At 27.6% G+C, this 16,021-nt stretch overlaps 1 protein-coding gene across 1 annotated transcript; it reads left to right on the top strand.

Moving 5' to 3' along the window:
• The first annotated feature begins 185 nt into the window (after nucleotides 1–185).
• Nucleotides 186–15,482, top strand: Tap42 (immunoglobulin binding protein Tap42). Its single transcript, XM_016072997.5, has 9 exons — nucleotides 186–471; nucleotides 3,962–4,074; nucleotides 4,160–4,253; nucleotides 5,211–5,435; nucleotides 7,154–7,223; nucleotides 8,721–8,800; nucleotides 10,168–10,307; nucleotides 12,561–12,697; nucleotides 14,407–15,482. The coding sequence occupies exons 1-9, from the start codon at nucleotides 304–306 to the stop codon at nucleotides 14,445–14,447; spliced, it is 1,068 nt and encodes a 355-aa protein (XP_015928483.3). The 5' UTR covers nucleotides 186–303; the 3' UTR covers nucleotides 14,448–15,482.
• Nucleotides 15,483–16,021: the final 539 nt, after the last annotated feature.

Consider the following 16,021-nt stretch of genomic DNA (forward strand, 5'->3'; position numbering starts at 1 on the left):
GAGTTTCAGTTTTCTACTTCTCTTGATTTTCGCGGACTGAATTCTTTACAAGCCAGTTTATATGCTAATGCGAACCTTTTATTTTTGAGGAAATTTGATTCCAGTTTATTCAGGAGTCGATTAAGTTATTTATTAGAAACACTTTAAAAGAGTTTGCTATCTCCATAAAGGTTTACAGGTGAGAAGAAATAAGCAGCTCAGTAAGATTTATTTTCAGCTACAAGCAAACTCCTAGTATTTTTAAAACATTTGAAACAAATTTCTTTTAATTTTAATCTTTTTCTTCCAGCTTAATAACGCAGCATGACTGAATCAGAACTTATAATCTCCAAAAATAATTTGATGAGATATTTCTCAAAAGCAGCAGATGAAAATAATAGTTTTGAATTAAAGGAAATTTTTGATGGCTGCCTAAAACTTCTAAAACTAATTGAGAATACAAGTTTATCTTCTAATGATAAATCCTTACAGGTTAAGTAATGTCTATAATTCTTGGTCAATGACTTTAATTTTTTAGCCTTCTTGTAAATGCTGTTATTTTTATCTTATGAAGAATCTCCAGTTGCTGTTTTTAACAACTGATATTTTATGATTAACTTTAATGTGTGAAAAATGCAAATAAACGTAACACGCATTAATAAACATAAAGTAATTGATAAGTTGTACATTTTCGTCGCAATGATTTGTTATGTGTCAGTACCCGTTTTTCGAGATTTTTTTTTCTCACCTACATTGGCAATAATAATAACTTCCAAATTTTTCAACTTAATGCTGTTTTTCGAAGCTCTGTCGCCAAGAAGAATTTAAAAAAACCGTAGCTTAAGTGCCTTACACTTGAAGCAATGTGTATAATTGATTGATATAATATGATGAAGCAATGTGTATAATTGATTTATAGGTATTATCTTGCCGCGGAAAATTTTCTGGGCAAGACAACTAGGGAGTACCCTGTTCTGTAGCAGAATAAGTGCCAAATATTGGCAACTTCTGGGCAGTGTCCCTCCAGAAACTGAAAAAAACATCAGAGAAAGGGAAGGGACTAACTGGGAAGATATAACTTGTAGTCACCCCCTGGCAAACATCTACATGTTTTTTTGTTTTTATTATTATTCCATTTAAAATCAATTTGGCAATTGTAATTGACTTGGCAGATCAGGATAGGGAAATATCCCCAAATAACTTAAATATTTTAGAAGTTACTAACCTCTTTTAAAAATTGCCAGTTTGACCTAGATGAAAATTATTAAATCATTGCTTTATTCTCAGTTTTTGAAACTATTTATGAGCTCTAGTGATGCAGAATCGGAGTAAGTTTTTAAATATTAAAGAAATTAGACCACAAGCGCTTTTCATTTTCACAAAACTGTGGCTTTTCTCAATATCAACGTTTTGGGCCATTTTCAAAATAAGCGTAGACAGCGCTGGCTTTAGCAGAGCTCATTCTAGGCAGGGTAAACAGGGCGCAGCACCCTGCTGCCCTTTTAGTCTAAAGAATCCACCCTGTTGCCCAATGTAAATTAGTGCCCTGATGTTATAAACTCCACCCCCTTTTTGCCCTTTCTTTCCTCAACCCTTCTTTATTTTTTTCCATACTGTACAAAGGATTTCTTAAATTTTCAACTCCTTTTATTTAGTTTGTCATTGCTGTCAATACATAGATTTATATGGGAATGGAAAAATAGCCATCACACCCCCTTGTTGCACTTGTCTTTGAAAGTTTGCAGTTGCTTCCACTATCATTAAATCATAATTATTATTAATCATTTTAATTATTAAATCATAACTACAGTCACTTAAAAACATACATTTATTATTTTATTAATATATGCATGCATTTTAAATAAATTGCTATGCTAATTAGCTCAATAACTCGATATATATGTTAATTTATTAATAAAAATTAGTAAATATGATTGCTTTGCTACTGTTAGTAAAGTAAAAAAAAAATTTTTTTTACTAATTGACAATGTTTTTTCATAGAACGTGTGAAGCCCATAGAAAGAAATTATTGCCCTTTTTGAATAATAATGCCCTTTTTTTTAAACTTTTGCACCCTGGCCTTTTTATTCTGCCTAGAATGAGCTCTGGCTTTAGATAGGCTAAACTTGACCTGACAGTAATGAGTAACAGTTGCAAACTCACAGCATTTATAAAAATAGCATATTATTCTCAAAAAAGCATAATTTAATGTTATGATGGAGCATCTTAAAAGAGACTTAATATCTTTAGGTTAAGGATCACCAGGTTGTTTTGATTTCTAGATTTTCATGCTGACTTTGAAGCAATATGCAAAATCATTATCCATATTTATTTTTTAGTTTTGTTTGATTTATATGTATTAAATTTGCCCAGACATTCATTACACTAATGTTTTTTTTAAAGAGTTGAACAGATGTTTTTTCAATATATTTTCACTGCCCAAATAAATTAAGAATGCCAAATTTTTGAAGTGAGGCGTAGAATCGGCTTGAAGTGATATTTGTAAATTTGAGTGCAAAACTGTTGCTTTAATTAGAGGTGTAAAGTCTGGAAATCTGAAGTGTTTGTTGTGCATTAAGAAGTAAATTTTTTATGCTTGAAATTATTTAATGTGACTGTGAAGAGAATTCTTTTATTGCTGTGCAGATACTGAAACAATGATTAAGGATTAGTATAATTTCAAGCTATTTTGAAATAGTGTACATGTTTTATAAGTGAATGAATCCAACGAATTTATCGTTGTATTTTTTTGCATGCCTCTTAAGCATTATTAAATAATAGTTTTGTGTTTATATTTTTTTCTCAGATACCACTTTCCCTTTTTTTTTAGCTTCTAAGCAATTTTTGCCTGATTACGGAAATTGTTACCCATTCTACAATAAATCTCATTTTTATAGTTTTTTTTTTTTTTTTTTGGCGGTTGTCTTTTATTTTTTCAGCTGTTTCTTTATGAATTTTCAAATTATAATATACTTAATACGATATTATTATGAAAGGCAATTTTGAAATATAAGTTATTATTTTTTTACTTGGCCAAATAACGACAAATCCATCATTAAATCATGTTGTGCTTTAGCCACTGTGCATCGTTTTTTTTTTAAGCCATTACTCCAAGATTTATCAAATTCTGATATACTTAATACAATATGCAATTTACACATTTTAGTTATTTTTTGACTCAACAGTTTTATCCTATGCTAACGAGGGTTTTTGGATCAATTTTTCAGCCATATGTAGTGTTTTTTTAAATTGTTTTGAAAAAGTTTCGGTTAAAGAAAATTTTCTTTAACCAATGTAATTTAAACAAATGTAATTAGAAGATTTAATTTAAAATTAAATGTGTAAGTAATTTATATAAAGTAAAAATAATAAAATTAGTTTTTTTTAACCGCAAAAGTCTTAAACCTATTTTGATTAAATTTTATTATGTGTTCTAAAGAAACATTCCAAACTTCGATATGCATATTTTTCCAAACATTGTATGTGATTTGCTGTACTTCTTTTTTATTAATTTTTAAGATTAATTGATATTGTTCTTATACTAAAAATAATTTTAAAATGTTTTCAATTACTATAAAAAAACATTCATTGCAAAAGCTACATTTTTTTCCCCGTGGATTTTTTCCGAAAAAGATTATAATATTTTTAAAGCATAATGTTTAGAAAAATTATTATAAAAATTAAATTTTCATCCATTTTTATTTAGTATTTCAAATTGTATTACTTCTCAACATTATTATTATTTTTAATAAAGCATGATATTTTGAATGTGTGTGAAAATATGTACCTTAAATAAAAAAAAAAATTTATGGAAACATTAAAAATAGTTTTAATGTGCAACCTCAAAATGTATACCATTATATTGATACCACAATGTGTAACATTAAAAATAATAGTTTTAATGTGTACCTTAAATAAAAAATGGTTTATTTTTATGTAAACATGAAAAATAGTTTTAATGTGTAACCTCATCCCTTTTTAGGAAGCCATTTCTAGTTGTGTTAAATCTTTAGAAAAATGTACCAAAATAGTAAATCATCTTGATCTCTTTTCTTCCAATGAAACCATAGAAGAAGTTCAGACTTCAAGTTTAAAGTAAATTTTATTTTGAAAATATGAGATTATCTTTTATTATTATTAATTACAAATGCAATAATAATTTTGTTATGATTTGTTTTAGATATCTTATCCTTCCTGCTTGTCTTGGAAGTTTGACTCTTAGTCTTGCAACCAAAGAATTTGCAGAAAGAGTGGAAAATCTCAGAATAGCAGAAGTAATAATTATTGCATGGATTCCATTAATTTTAAGTATACTTTTCTCTTCTTGTTTAGTAGAAGTAGTAATTTTGGCTAAGAAGGAAAAATTAAGAATCTTAACATTAATTTGGATTTAATCAATTTAAAATTCTTACTTTTAATTATCTATTGAAAAAGATAATGTTGCTGTAAAGAGTGGTTATTTTGAAAAAATTGAATTTTAGCTTTTTCCAGCAATATCTGTTGAGTAACTGTTACTACTTTTACTTGGTAAGAATTAATTTTCTGGTTACCTTAGCAGATCATATATTACATTTTTCTTTAAATGATTTTTCAAATGTCACTGCTTCCGTATACTGCTTACAATATCTAATCTCTAGAACACAAATGCAATAACAAATCCATTAATTTCAAATATATTTTTCTCTTCTTGTTTAGTAGAAGTAGAAATTTTGACTAAAGAGGAAAAATAAGAATCTTAATGTTATTTTGGATTTAGTCAATTTAAAATTATTACTTTTAATTATCTATTGAAAAAGATAGTGTTGCTGTTAAAAGTGAAAAAAAAATGTTTTTTAGCTTTTCTCAGCAACATCTGTTGAGTGAGTGCGCTGACCACAGTGTTGACATTAAATATCCTCGATGGATCATGGGTTAGAGTCCCCTTGCTGTTATGCTAACCGTGGAAGGTTTTCGCAGTTTTCTTCTCCGTGTAACGCAAATGCCGGTTAGCTTCATCAAAAAGTCTTCCACTAAGGCAAATTTTTCCCAATGCTTGACCCAGAAGTTCCCTTGTCTTCTGGATTAGATTCAAAATTACAAAGCTACGGAGTTGAACATTAGTAGTCGTAAGCCCCAAAAAATTAGGTCGGGTGTTCAACGACGGTTATAAAAGGAAAAATAGTATAAACATAGAAATACCACCAGGAGTAGTTTTTATTGTTGCACTAATATTTTTTTTTTTCTAAATTTAGGTTTATTTTAAAGACTTTCTACTCAGATGTAAAAATTATGAGTTAAATGTGTCATCTTTAAAACAATTTAATGATGAATTGGAGAATTCTGAAGCACCAATTCAAGTAGATCCATCCACCATCCGACAAAATAAAATACAACAATATAAGTTGAAAAAGGAATTGGAAGAAAAGGAGAAGAATCTTAGTAAATATCTTGAAAGAGAAGACTGTGAGGAATACATTGTAAGTTTGTGTATTTAATGTTTTTTTTTTTTTTTTTTTCAATTTTTATTATAGCTGTTTATTATAGTTTCCAATAATTTAGTGATGTTTTTCTTTTAATTAATCTTGTAAATCTTTTGTTTAATTAATGTTGTTAGTCTTTTTAAGAGACATATTAAATTTGCACATAGTTCTGGAAAATATTGAAGATGGAATCAATGTATAATTTTATTTTTAAATCTGTTTGCAATAATATTAACATATTTTCATTTTGTAATATGTATCTTTTTAAATGGCAGATTAAATTTACACATAGTTCTTCTGAAAAATATTGGAGTTAAAATCAATGTAAAATTTTAATACAACTTAGTTGTACAACTTAGTACAATGTACAACTTGGTTGATTCTATTTTTTTTCTCGATAGTTTATTGTTTAAAAGTAAAGTATCTGCAATCAATGTGTAATACTTTTAGTTTCCTGAAAAGATAGCTTCACTTTTTTATAGTTCAGTTACTCAATTTGAAAATACTCATAAGTGTTAACTAGATTAGTTTGATTGTACAGGAAGTCATTTTATCCCTCCAAAAAAGACATTTCACAAAATTAAAAATTTATTAAATGAACCTTCCTCAAAATTCTAAACTTAAAAAATTATCTTCTTGAATCCTATTTTTAAAGAATGAATGATTGATTTTTTTTTCATTTTGTTTATTTCGTTATACTTATGACTCATATAGTTATTTTCATAATTGTAAAAATTAGCTTCTTTTTTGCTAATCAATGATTATAATACACTGAAATTTGCAAAACAATTATGCAAATTTTCTTACAACCAGCAATAATTGAATTAGTATGTAAGCAAGTTGTGTAATTTGCAGTAAATAATTAAATAGATTTCAATTATATAGCTATTAATAAAATAGATCTTAAAATTAATTCTTTAAACTTCCTTAATTCTTTAAACTTCTTTCCTTTATTTACACATTTTAGCATTGCTTATTAGTTTTATTCATTGTTTATTATTGCGTTACAAATTTTTGTAGATAGTGTAAGGGAAAACTTTGCCTTTTATTTCATGCAGGGCTGATTGTGCTCCGGAAAAAATCCGGATTTCCGGACTTTTCGCTAACAGTGATCCGGAAATCGAAGTCCAGGCGTTTAAAAAAATTATTGATCACAGAAGTTTCCGGAAATCAAATTTTCAAAGGTGGAACTTGAAAACGCAGTTTATTTTATTTGTTTGGAAAGGAGAGCCAGAGATATACTTTATAAGCTTATATTCATGGTTAATATTCATTTTTTTTATGAGTAAATAGTTGTTATAATCATAAACTCAAGAAAGAAAGACATATTTGTAAATTTTAATTACTTCTCCAGGTCATCTAGGAATGTGTAAGTGGTACAGGTACGTGTAAAATTTTAATACTATTTTAAGGAAACTAAGAAATATTGAGAAAAAGGAAGAAAAATCTTGTTTTATTTTTTTCAATTTAAACTTTTCTTCTTAACTCAAGAAATTTTCCGGAATTTTGACTTGGGCTCACAATCACCCCTGTGAATGTAATTTTTTCGCTAGATACAAAACAAAATATTTTTATTTTATGCTCTTCATAGCAGGAATGGACTTTTGTAAACACCTGACATCTTTTATTAATGCGTATGTTTTCAACATATGTGTGTTTATTATTATTATTATACTCATGGAATATAATTAAAACATATGCTTGTACTTTTCTAGAGAGAATACTATTTTGTGCTTTTGGAAAGATGGATAATGATAGCGTTAGAAGAATTAGAAAATATTAAAAGTAAAGTATTTCATACTCTAATTCCAGTTTCAATATTTTTTTCTTGAAAAATTTTACTTAGGTTTCAAATATTTTGTTTCTTCAATTTATGTGTATTTATTATTATTATTATTTTATGGTTCACACCAGCAGAAAAACTTTAGTCGCCCATAAGGAAGAACCACTTAAGTTTTTTAGTGGTCCAAAAATATGACATGTTAGACAAATGTGATAAAATTTATGCTAAATAATATACAATTTATGATGATTGTACAATGTGCCAAGGACCACCCTGAATAGCTTTTGATTCTTTAATTTGCTTTGATTGAACAGTTTTTTTTTTTCGAGTTTTAGAAAAGTCGTATAGTTAAAATTCAATTTCTCAGGAACTATTCAACAGATTTCCTTCAAATTTTTTTGGATTATCATTAAATTAAATAATAAAATGTAATAAGTCTTTACTAAAATTTATTTATTGCACGAGATAATCTTTGGACAAATGAATTTTATAATTGTGTGCAAAAATTTTTCAATTTGCTCAAAAATTTCTTAGATATGGCAAAACGCAGAAAAAGTAAAATTAGCATTAAGAGGTCCAAACTTTGAATCACTCTCCTGATCAAACTATGGGGACCATATTTCCCAGATTGCAGTTATCCCCTATATTTTGGGAGTCAGAAATCCGAATCCGTTGAAAAAAAGTTAAGTTTATTCACAAAAAGTACTTTTTTGTGTCTGATTTAGCAACTTGTAATATCATTTAGACTACTTAATTAGCATATTTGAAGTTACGCCCTCAAACCATTAAAATTGAGTCCTAGAACGTAAATATCCAACTATTTGATTAAAAGTTATTCAGGGTGGTTTGTTGATTTTTTGCGCGCTGTTCATATTCAGGCACATTAAGATGCAAGGCCCCATTAAGCATTCGCCAAATTTGATAAAATCGTAAATTCGACAAAACAAATTGTGTTTTTGAAAAAGTATCGTCGGGGGATTTTTTTCTTCCTTTAAAAAATATATATATATTCCTTTCAATCCTGAAAGTTACATCAAAATGAATTTTTCTGAATATATTCTGTACATTCTTTTTCCAACCCTGATATTTCTAATGCAATATTATTTGAACTAACTTAATTCACATTGATTCTTTTTTGAAAGCCATGTTGCTTTTTTTTTCTAGCAGATATTGCAATGAATTCCCAGGTGGTTTATAACACACTGGTATTCTTAAAAAAGAAGTATTTTTATGTGGTTTATTTGTGATTATTCCATTGTAAATGCATTTGGTCTCGCCAATCGCTTTTGTATCTACGTTGCTATAGGCTGATTGACATGATTTTTAAAATCCTTATTTCTTTCTGATATGATAATATTTCTAATCAAGCAAATATTTCAGCAAATTTTAAGTCCATACATATCATTTTGGTAACTTTTGTTTAAGACTTGAATACGATTGTAGCAATGCTTTTATGCTGGCATGAATCCTATTTATATTATTTTAATTTATATTTTCAGAGGAAAAAGATGTTTTGAAATCTATGCCAGGCAGGGGAAACTCCACTGATTTTAATAAAAAGCCACCGCAAGATATTAGGGTGAGTATTCATGTTTTTCATGCACATACACACACGTTTCAAAAACAATATCAGTAATAAACTAAAGTGTATGCAATTCATTGCTGAGAATTTTGTTCTGTTAATATGTATATTTGAACTTTCAATGTACGTTTATTTATTTTAAAAAGTTTTAATATATATAATAATATCATTAATTCAATTACTTAGCCATCATTAGCAACTATTGACTTAAAATGTTTTAGCACGTTTCTCGACTTAGTGTTTTTTTAAAAATTTAAATTTGTTATTTGTGATTTAAAATTTTTTTTTTGTTGTTGTCATATGCTTTTATCAGAGCACTGCATCATATTCTAGAATAAAGACTTATTTTGTTCTTTTATAAAAATGAGTTTATACTTTTGAACCCGAAGCAATTCAACATATCCTAGAACAAGAACTGTTATCTTTAATCTAATGATTTTAATTTATTATCTTCGTTGAGCAGCCGACTCAAAAATTTTTGGTTTGGGTATACCGAGTTCGAATCCCAGCAATGGCAGGTTGATACAAATTCCATACACGGCTACAAATTTCACTCTTGATTGATACAAATTCCACAGAGTGCTGACGTAAAATATCGTCTGTAGTAGACGGATCATGGGTCAGGGTCCCCTTGCCGTCAGTCTGTGGGAGATTTTCATAGTTTTTCCTCTCCATGTGACGCAAATGCAGGTTAGTTCCATTAAAAAGTACTCCACGAAGGTAAATTTCTCCCAATACTTGATCCAGGAGTTCCCTTGTCTTCTGAATTGGCTTCAAAATTACATGGCTATGAAGTTGAATATCAGTAGTCGTAAACCCAAAAAATTGGATCGGCTGTTCAACGACAGATATAAAATAAAATATCAATGTTCACCTCTTGAATCTTTTTGATCTAAAAACAGGGGAATCTATAAATCATGCTTTGGGTCTCAAATTCATGAGACATTCTTTAATGGAACTAACAGGGAAATATAATAACTGTATCTGAGAAATTTAAACTATTAATATCTTCTATAGATGATAGAATGATATAGAATAGAATAGATATAGAATGATTGCAGAAAAATTCTAATCTATTTTCCATTTATTACTGCAGATATTTTGTATCATTTCTGTGGATGCTGCAAGTTTGTAGCCGTAGGTGAATTAACTAGTCATTAATGTTATATCAACTTTTAGAACTTTGATTTATGCATTATAAGTGAACTTTACTTTTACTATACTGTAAAATGAGATTTTATTTTTGTCAAGATGTGGTTTTTGTCTCAGCTTATTTTTTAAAGTTTTATATAAAAAAAATTATTTTAATAAAAATAATGTCTAATTAATTTGCAAGTTTAAAAAAAAAAAATTTTCTATTTCAGCCGCTAAAACCGTTAATCATAACCAAAAATGAAATTCAAAAGAAAGTGTTTGGACTTGGTTATCCGGCCATACCTGTGATGACTATTGATGATTTTTATTATCAGAGATTTCACAATCAAATTAAAAACCGTCCGACAGGGTAAGTCACAACTTCAAATGTCTTAAAGTATAATCTTTATTAAAAAAAAAGTCTGTTTCTGTTTATACTTGTCTAACAGGGTTGCCATTCCATAGGGAGAATCAAGAAAACCTGGAAAATGCAGGGAATTTTAAAATCTCCTAAAATAGCAGGGAAAATGCAGGGAATTTTGATTTTTTCTTTACAAACTGGGAAAATACGGGGAATTTTGGTCTTTTAAAAAATTGTGACTACTCAATGTGTAATTTATGGGATATTTAAGGATGATATTCCAACTGTACTAAACTATTTCGATTACTATGGCATTATTTAAATATGTTCAGCTGTTCCTTTTTTTCTCTTAACTTTTTCCAGCAATTAAAACTAGTTTAGTTAGTCCAATGTAGCTTACACAAGAGCGATGTAATTATGTTTCCTCTGAATATATTGTGTGTAATACGTAGGGAATATTTTTTCTCCAGATTTGAGTGGCAACCCTCTCTAAACTTTAAAAAAATTTGTACCATCTCTAAAAAGAGAGGTGATGATATGTCTCTAATAGCCAATCACTATACATTCAATGCATATCTTTTAAAACTTCTTTAATGCTTCACTTTTCCAAACCTTTCTTATCTAAGAACTTTGCTAATTGAAAATATTTTTTTCATATGTAGGGCAAACATATAGTTTTTCGTTTCTCTTTTTTTTCTTGATGACGATGAAATTTATTCCAAAATTAAGCATCTGCAAGAAGTAATAAGGATAATAATGATGAAGCGATATAATTAAAACCTAAAATTTTAAAATGTTTGTACTGATTATGAACAATTAGCAGAGTATAGACAATTAAAACAAAATCCGAAAGAAGAACAGAATCTTGAAAATTTCTAATTTATCCCTCTGATTATATTATGTGCAAACAAACTTCGTACTTTTTGATAATTTCATCATTAAGATACAGTGATTAATTTAGTATTGAAAGAATTTTTAGTATTGTAAGAATTTTTAGTATTAAACAAATTCTAAATGATCAGGAGTGGTAAATTGATTTAAAGAAATTGATATCATGATCCAAGCCTTGAACACTTGGGAAAAATTGTACTTAAATTTCTGTATTGGGCACTATTTTCTCTTTGAATAATGTAAGATTAACTGGTTTTTTGATGCAACAAAGCCACCAGTTAACATATAAGCTAGAAGTATAAGAAAATCAACTTGTTACTTTCTTTTATTTTTAATTTTTTCTCTTTTCAGTTTAAACTTTTTAGTTATTGAAAGTAGAGATTGAAAATATAACTGTTTAAATATTTCAAATTGAATGAATAGTATCAGTTTAAATTTGCCATAGCTTTTTTTTTAAATAAACTGTATTACGATACATATCTTAAGAGAAATTAAGATACAGTTTTAAATTCAAGTTTAAAATAAATGTTAAAACCTAATTTAAAAAATACTGAAGAAAAAAGGAAATAATATATCAATGCATTAACTGATTTTTTTCTCTCACAAAATTACAATTAACTCATGCAAATTTAAAAAATTTATTTAAAGAATATAATTTTATGTGACTATTTTTTGATAAGGTGTCAATTATAGGTAATCGACTAAAAAATTATATTTAAAATATATCTGGATGATGTGTAATAGGTTTTCGTCCCGACTGGATGACAGTGCGGTCACTGTGGGAATTTTTCTTTAAATATTGAATCAATTCTTGCATATATTTTTAATTTACATGGTGTTTTTCATTTGCAGTAAAAGTCTAATAATTGAAATCAAACTTAAATAATGTGTTAGCCTATTAATAAAAAAATATCATTTTTACGTAGCTGCCAACTCTACTGGATTTTACCAGTTTCTCGTGATCTACTGGTTTGATAAAAATTGTCCTGGTTTTTGTACATTTTAGAAAATTCCCTAAAATTGAGAATGTTTCCTTAAGAAATCCCTATTGAAATAGAATTTTTGCTCAGATTATTTGCTTGCTTGAATATTTAAATAAATGTTCCTTATGCATAAAGAAGCGAGCCTTATTTATAAAAATCAGTTAACTATATTTGATGAATTAAATACCTATTAATATTTCAAGTTCATTTAATGTTAATCATAACTGGAAAATATAGCAATTTTTTTTTTATTTTGATGACTAAATATCCCTAAAATTCCCTATGTGTAAAGTATTTAGTACAAAAAATTCATGCTATTTGGTAAAATCTACTGGATTTTTCCCTATCCATGTTGGCAGCTATGTTTTTAACATTTCACATTTTTTAGGATGTCACTGCAAGAAAAAGCTTTAAGAGGAGAAGAATTGGATAAAGATTCTGAAGAAATAGAAAAAGAAAAGCAACTGGACAAAGACGATCCAATCGCATTAATGAAAGCAAGACAATGGGATGATTGGAAGGATGGTCTGTATTGTGTTTAAAATTAAATATGTTCAATTTAGTGATCGGATTTTAACGTACTAGTATATAATCTGAAAAACTCAAGGATCTGTCATTAAAATGTATCCATACATGATATATTTTAATGACAACACAAAAATTTTCTCTCTCTGAATAACCACTTCTTTTTCTCATCACATTCTGATTCTTACACCTTTAAGAGGACGCCATTCTGCAGAAGAAAATTTTCGTCGCAAATTCTCCTTCATTACTAATTTAAAAGGAAAAAAAATTATTAAATGATTTTAAGGTAAATTTTGTTCTAAGTATCATAAATTTGGCAGCCAAATACAAGATTGCACATTTCACAATTCTTAAACAACTAATTAGGAGGACGCCGTACCATGGGAGAAAAATTTCATTGCAAATTCTCTTTCTCCTCCATAACTGATTTAAAGTATAGAAAAAGTGAATTCAGACAAATCTATAGTAAGCCATAAAGATACAAATACTGAAAAATATCAAAATGAAAATAAATTATTAGAAGATAACTTAAAATTTCAGAATGGAGAAGTTCTCTTCCAATAATTTGTTTGCATTTTGATATTTCAACATTTTTATTTCTCCAGAAATTGAAACTTCGTGACTTACTCTAGGTTTGCCTGAACTTACTTTTTCTTTCTTTTAAATTAGTAATGGAGGTGAAAGAAGATTTGAGATGAAAAGTTACTCCCAGGGTATAGTGTTCTCTTAAGAGGACACCATACTGTGAAAGAAAATTTTGATCCCAAATTCTGTTTCTCCTTCATTACTGATTTAAAAGAAAGAAAAAGTAAGTTCAGGCAAACCTAGAGTAAGTCATGAATTTTGAATTGCTGAAAAAAGTACTTCAAAATATTAAAATGCAAACAAATTATTAGAAGAGAACTTCTCTGTTGCGTAATCCTAAGTTATCATCTCATAATTTATTTTCATTTGTACATTTTAAAATTTTCTTTTCAGCATTTGAAACTTCATGGATTACTCTAGGTTTGTCTGAATTCACTTTTTCTACATTTTAAATTAGTAATGAAGGAGAAAGAGAATTTGTGAGGAAACTTTTATTCCGCAGTATGGCGTCCTCTTAACATATGGGGGCGGATGTTATCTCAAAAATATGGTAACAATAGTTTAGTCAGGAGAGCATTCAAAATTTTTGTCTCCTTATTATTAGCTTTTAATTTATTTATTTTTTTTGTTTCTCTATCTCAAAGAAAGATTTCGATCTCTTTTACTTGTTTATAAAAACACAATTTAGTGAGTATGACTCACTCTTTAAATTTTGGCACTTTCTCTTTTTAATGGAATGTGTTTTGATTCTATGAGGAGCACAGAAACATGCATTCTTGTTTATTCAATGACTTACAATGTTAAAAAAAAAAATTTTAAGTTTTCAGTTTTATATAATCTTTAATGATACATTGTATTTATCCATTAATTTGCAAAATCACTTGTTTAAATAATGTTATTTTCATATGGGCTTAGTATACCAATGTTGTCACAGACTTATGAATGGTATCAAAAATTTGTTTAGTTATGTTTATCTAGAAGAATAGATTTTAAAAAAAATATGCATCAAATCATGTGCTTGCATTTGGTTACTTATGTTGCCTTGCATATTTTTTTTTTTTTTTTTTTAATTTTTGGGTTTGCATGTTTCTGAACTTTTTTTTCTTTCTGTTTTGTCATTTCAGATAATCCACGGGGAAGTGGGAATCGACATAATAAAGGCTAAGAAAAAAGTGTTCCACAAATTGAGAATATAAGAAGATTGTTCCACAAATTTGCACTTTTTCGCTTATGTTTTCAGTGTAAATAACATTTTCAAAAAAAAAAATAATAATAATTCAATTCAAAAAATTTGGTTTTTTTCTTATACACTCATGTAAATATTCACTTTTTTGTCAATTATTTTATTTTGAGTTTATATTTGTCTTTCAAAAAAAAAAAATTGGGGGAAAGCTGTAGGGCTACTGAAGTTAAACTTTTTTTATGTACAGGATGCCCAAAAAGTCTGAAACCAGTCAATTGTCTGGAGAAAAGTTTATTTAATTAAAAATTCAAAATGGCATTGGTTGCATCATCTGAAAGGGAAATGTTTTCAAAAATTGCATTTTATTGTGCACCATATTTGATCTTCAAACTGAGCCAAGGGTGGTAGAAAACTTCAAAATCTTAAATGAGCACCATAATTTTTTATTGCAGATGTGAATTTTCCGGCAAAAAGTATCCCAATTTGAGTAACAGGATGTTGCTTTATAATTCATAGATGGTGCTGTTATCTCAAAATATATTGGGTAAAAAAATTTTAATGAAGATGTCTTGTGTCTGATTGAAAAATTAAAATTGTGATGTTAGATGTTTTAAAAGCTATCAAATGATTGCAAATTTGACCTCCACGCCAATACACTCTCTTTCCTTTGGAGAAAACCCAGCTTTAGTTAGGTATTATTGAGTTGGAAACATTGTACATGTGTTTTCTTCAGAAATTAGACTGTTTCCATACTATTTGAACACTATATATAATACTGTTTTACAGTATTTATTTTTTACGTGTGTATTTTGTACGTTTCTCATTCATTGATAATTTTAAGTTATTTCTAATGGCAAACCCCAACCATTTTCGAAATTGATGTGAAGTAATACTAAATAGAATTTAATTGTTTATGAAAATATAATAGGACTGACATAATTTTTGTGAATACAAATTGTAAACTTTTTATATTGTAAAAACAATGATTTAATGGAATAAAAATAATGCAGCATTTTAGTTCATTTTTTTATTGTATTATTTTACTGTAACAATTTTAAACTGTTTAAATTGGATTTTTTTTCACCTCCTCTAATTAATTTGATTAAAATACCACACATTTCACAATACAAAACTGGAAGTTTCCGAAATCAAATAATTATTTTTGATGTTTTGTTAATTTACACACCCTCCTGTTTTATCACAAGGCTGTCTACTTTTCTACCTAAAAAAAAAATCCAAATGTGTTTTATTAAACAATAAAAAATACCTGTTTTTTTTTTTTTTTTTTTAATGTTCAAAATTTATTCATTTTCAATATGTTTGTTAACATTAGTATGATTTTAATTATCATTTAACCATTTGAAAATTACCATAAAAATGAAATTTATGCTTATTTTCAAATTAAATTATGTGAAATTCCCTATAATATTGTAACAGAATTCAGAAAAATAGCCAAATACATTACCAATTTTTTCCAAAAGAATTTAGGATTTGAGAAATTTCTATAATTTTTTACTTATTGAAGTGTTATCCATTTTAAATCAATGTAAATTTGT

The sequence above is a fragment of the Parasteatoda tepidariorum genome, chromosome 4 (genome assembly GCF_982258835.1).
Source record: "Parasteatoda tepidariorum strain Cologne lab strain chromosome 4, Ptep-v5.0, whole genome shotgun sequence".
NCBI lineage: Eukaryota > Metazoa > Arthropoda > Arachnida > Araneae > Theridiidae > Parasteatoda > Parasteatoda tepidariorum.

What these genes read in the sequence shown, in the direction of transcription:
- Tap42 (XM_016072997.5), top strand. Translation starts at nt 304, where the DNA reads ATGACTGAATCAGAACTTATAATCTCCAAAAATAATTTGATGAGATAT. An exon ending in CTAATGATAAATCCTTACAG is followed by an intron (nt 472 to 3,961) that starts GTTAAGTAATGT and finishes ATCCCTTTTTAG; the next exon opens with GAAGCCATTTCTAGTTGTGT. An exon ending in ATGGGATGATTGGAAGGATG is followed by an intron (nt 12,698 to 14,406) that starts GTCTGTATTGTG and finishes TTGTCATTTCAG; the next exon opens with ATAATCCACGGGGAAGTGGG.